General features: G+C 36.9%; 1 protein-coding gene across 1 annotated transcript in view; it reads left to right on the top strand.

Moving 5' to 3' along the window:
- Positions 1–263: 263 nt before the first annotated feature.
- Positions 264–5,006, top strand: part of LOC131956699 (uncharacterized) — a 17,325-nt gene continuing 12,582 nt past the window's right edge. Inside the window, exons 1-3 of the mRNA XM_059321256.1 lie at positions 264–327; positions 1,127–1,225; positions 2,078–2,166. Of these exons, the coding sequence (XP_059177239.1) occupies positions 322–327; positions 1,127–1,225; positions 2,078–2,166 (194 nt within the window). The 5' untranslated portion in view covers positions 264–321. The remainder of the gene's footprint in view (positions 328–1,126; positions 1,226–2,077; positions 2,167–5,006) is intronic.

Here is a 5,006-nt window from a genome sequence, read left to right as displayed (position 1 = left end):
ATCAACACATGTGATATACAAGTCTGAATCAATCGTATTGATACAATAAAAAAGGTCAATGTCCTTTTATCGGACCATCAGCTCGTTTCTTGTCGTAGCGACGGTAGATAACTCTATATAATAACTTCCATCTCGACAACAATAGTTACCTCCCATCAGATGTGTATCACGTAATTATGTGCTAGTTACGTTAATGAAAGTCCAACATGAAATTGGTTTCTGTAGTGTATATAAGGTGACACTGGTGGGGTACGATTGTATTCATTCAGGTGAGCTGAGTGAGACGTTCTTCGCTTGCTGAGAAATTTAACTGCTTGAGATATGCTGGTGAGATTCTGTTGTTTTGTTTTGTGTTTGGGTTTATAATTTAGTCTATTTTTGTTCAATTTTTACTTTCAACTAAATCTTAGTCTAGTTTTTTGTTTTTAATTTGGACAAGAGGTTAGGGCCTAGTTTTATCATCAAACCAAATTTTTGTGAGAATAAATTTGGACTAGATTTATGCGGTTTTTCCGATCTTTTTCATATTAGCTTCATTTGTGCGAGTATTAAGATTTTTATAAACATAATGAAATATTTTAGTGGTTGAAAAATACAAGCGAAACTCCATTATATTGGCTAATATTGTGTAAAATTTTACACATATTATAGTTTACCTCAGCTACAAACATTTATCATAGATTTATTTTAGTAGAACAGAGAAACCCCCCAGAGGATTCAGTTAGGTAGTTGTAGGGTGGCTCACTGTAATGAAGTTTCAGAATTAAGGATTGATGACACAGTCAGTGATTGTTCACACAATCTAGCCTTCTTTTAGCACATACTGACTGATCATGAAGTGATTGAGCATGTAATTATGGATAGTCGGTTCGTTAATGCTCAATAATTACTTGTTACTAATATTACATTTTTATTTTTCAATCGACTCTTTAATGCTATCATAAAAAAATTAAGTTATGTCATATACATGTCAATATGTTGACGACATATTAAACATCAATTCATATATCTAATGATAAATACAAAACTGTCAATGTATTACATGGTGAGCTGTGGGCAGTTTTCCACATTGGATAAGTAAATCGTGAGTGTCAATAGTTAACCTTTATTTCTACTGTTCCAATAGGCTGTGGTTCTTGCCATCGTTGTGGGCTGGGGTTTTCCCATTTTGACTGAGGCTGCTACGATAGACACGGCCATAAATGCTACAACTACAGGCGTTGAGGTGATTGGTGGTAGTTTTGTGGGGGTTGCTGTCATGGATGTGTGGTGGTGTTATGGGTGTGTAGTGGTGTGTGTGTGTGATGTCATGGATTTGTGGTGGTTTCATGGGGAAGTGGTGGTTTTGACGTTGTATTGTGGTTTTATAAGTGAGTGATTGTTTCATGGATGATTGATTGGTAGCTAGTAAATGTTTTTATTTAAATTAAGATCTAAATGACCAGCTGTTTTGAGTGTTACTTCCTGTCTTTCTGTGTAAATGTTATTGTTGTTTTACCTGCTAATTGTTATTGTTGTTTTACATGCTAATTGTATATTGTATAACTCGTTTGGTTTATTTTGATGGTCAAATGTAATGCTGATTTAAATAAGATGGTGATTTGACAGTAAGGAGTTGCTAACTACTCATCTGATAATGTTGTGTAATTTAAATCATTATATCTTTCATTAATGTCACACCTGTCATTCCTTGTCACACCTGTCATCCCATGTCACACACCTGTCATTCCATGTCACACACCTGTCATCCCATGTCACACACCTGTCATCCCATGTCACACACCTGTCATCCCATGTCACACCTGTCATCTCATGTCACACACCTGGCATCCCATGTCACTCCTGTCATCCCATGTCACACACCTGTCATCCCATGTCACACCTGTCATTCCATGTCACATGCCTCTCATCCCATGTCACTCCTGTCATCCCATGTCACACACCTGTCATCCCATGGAACACCTGTCATCCCATGTCACACACCTGTCATCCCATGTCACACACCTGTCATCCCATGTCACACCTGTCATCCCATGTCACACACCTGTCATCCCGTTTCACACGACTATTCAAACAGGAATTAAAACAGCGGGTCACTGACCTGGAGACAATGATGACCAACCTGGCCCGTCAGACCATGTCGCAGCAACTGTTTGTTGAAGAAAGGTACACAACTCTTGTCTTATAAAATACAATCTCTAAAGGCATGTCGCAGCAACTGTTTGTTGAAGAAAGGTACACAACTCTTGTCTTATAAAATACAATCTCTAAAGGCATGTCGCAGCAACTGTTTGTTGAAGAAAGGTACACAACTCTTGTCTTATAAAATACAATCTCTAAAGGCATGACGCAGCAACTGTTTGTTGAAGAAAGGTACACAACTCTTGTCTTATACAATACAATCTCTAAAGGCATGTCGCAGCAACTGTTTGTTGAAGAAAGGTACACAACTCTTGTCTTATAAAATACAATCCTTAAAGGCATGACGCAGCAACTGTTTGTTGAAGAAAGGTACACAACTCTTGTCTTATAAAATACAATCTCTAAAGGCATGACGCAGCAACTGTTTGTTGAAGAACGGTACACAACTCTTGTCTTATAAAATACAATCTCTAAAGGCATGTCGCAGCAACTGTTTGTTGAAGAAAGGTACACAACTCTTGTGTTATAAAATACAATCTCTAAAGGCATGTCGCAGCAACTGTATGTTGAAGAAAGGTACACAACTCTTGTCTTATAAAATACAATCTCTAAAGGCATGTCGCAGCAATTGTTTGTTGAAGAAAGGTACACAACTCTTGTTTTATAAAATACAATCTCTAAAGGCATGTCGCAGCAACTGTTTGTTGAAGAACGGTACACAACTCTTGTCTTATAAAATACAATCTCTAAAGGCATGTCGCAGCAACTGTTTGTTGAAGAAAGGTACACAACTCTTGTGTTATAAAATACAATCTCTAAAGGCATGTCGCAGCAACTGTATGTTGAAGAAAGGTACACAACTCTTGTCTTATAAAATACAATCTCTAAAGGCATGTCGCAGCAACTGTTTGTTGAAGAAAGGTACACAACTCTTGTCTTATAAAATACAATCTCTAAAGGCATGTCGCAGCAACTGTTTGTTGAAGAAAGGTACACAACTCTTGTCTTATAAAATACAATCTCTAAAGGCATGTCGCAGCAACTGTTTGTTGAAGAAAGGTACACAACTCTTGTCTTATACAATACAATCTCTAAAGGCATGTCGCAGCAACTGTTTGTTGAAGAAAGGTACACAACTCTTGTCTTATAAAATACAATCCTTAAAGGCATGACGCAGCAACTGTTTGTTGAAGAAAGGTACACAACTCTTGTCTTATAAAATACAATCTCTAAAGGCATGACGCAGCAACTGTTTGTTGAAGAACGGTACACAACTCTTGTCTTATAAAATACAATCTCTAAAGGCATGTCGCAGCAACTGTTTGTTGAAGAAAGGTACACAACTCTTGTGTTATAAAATACAATCTCTAAAGGCATGTCGCAGCAACTGTATGTTGAAGAAAGGTACACAACTCTTGTCTTATAAAATACAATCTCTAAAGGCATGTCGCAGCAACTGTTTGTTGAAGAAAGGTACACAACTCTTGTCTTATAAAATACAATCTCTAAAGGCATGTCGCAGCAACTGTTTGTTGAAGAAAGGTACACAACTCTTGTCTTATAAAATACAATCTCTAAAGGCATGTCGCAGCAACTGTTTGTTGAAGAAAGGTACACAACTCTTGTCGTATAAAATACAATCTCTAAAGGCATGTCGCAGCAACTGTTTGTTGAAGAAAGGTACACAACTCTTGTCTTATAAAATACAATCTCTAAAGGCATGTCGCAGCAATTGTTTGTTGAAGAAAGGTACACAACTCTTGTTTTATAAAATACAATCTCTAAAGGCATGTCGCAGCAACTGTTTGTTGAAGAAAGGTACACAACTCTTGTCTTATAAAATACAATCTCTAAAGGCATGTCGCAGCAACTGTTGGTTGAAGAAAGGTACACAACCCTTGTCTTATAAAATACAATCTCTAAAGGCATGTCGCAGCAACTGTTTGTTGAAGAAAGGTACACAACTCTTGTCTTATACAATACAATCTCTAAAGACATGTCGCAGCAACTGTTTGTTGAAGAAAGGTACACAACTCTTGTCTTATAAAATACAATTTCTAAAGGCATATCGCAGCAACTGTTTGTTGAAGAAAGGTACACAACTCTTGTCTTATACAATACAATCTCTAAAGGCATGTCGCAGCAAATGTTTGTTGAAGAAAGGTACACAACTCTTGTCTTATACAATACAATCTCTAAAGGCATGTCGCAGCAACTGTTTGTTGAAGAAAGGTACACAACTCTTGTCTTATAAAATACAATCTCTAAAGGCATGACGCAGCAACTGTTTGTTGAAGAAAGGTACACAACTCTTGTCTTATAAAATACAATCTCTAAAGGCATGTCGCAGCAACTGTTTGTTGAAGAAAGGTACACAACTCTTGTCTTATAAAATACAATCTCTAAAGGCATGTCGCAGCAACTGTTTGTTGAAGAAAGGTACACAACTCTTGTCTTATAAAATACAATCTCTAAAGGCATGTCGCAGCAACTGTTTGTTGAAAAAAGGTACACAACTTTTGTCTTATAAAATACAATCTCTAAAGGCATGTCGCAGCAACTGTTTGTTGAAGAAAGGTACACAACTCTTGTCTTATAAAATACAATCTCTAAAGGCATGTCGCAGCAACTGTTTGTTGAAGAAAGGTACACAACTCTTGTCTTATAAAATACAATTTCTAAAGGCATGTCGCAGCAACTGTTTGTTGATGAAAGGTACACAACTCTTGTCTTATAAAATACAATCTCTAAAGGCATGTCGCAGCAACTGTATGTTGAAGAAAGGTACACAACTCTTGTCTTATAAAATACAATCTCTAAAGGCATGTCGCAGCAACTGTTTGTTGAAGAAAGGTACACAACTC

The sequence above is a fragment of the Physella acuta genome, unplaced genomic scaffold (genome assembly GCF_028476545.2).
Source record: "Physella acuta isolate Inbredline_101_S28 unplaced genomic scaffold, ASM2847654v3 ptg001171l, whole genome shotgun sequence".
In the NCBI taxonomy this organism is placed as follows: domain Eukaryota; kingdom Metazoa; phylum Mollusca; class Gastropoda; family Physidae; genus Physella; species Physella acuta.
Note: the sequence above shows the minus strand (reverse complement) of the source record. Positions and strands in the feature narration are given on the sequence as shown.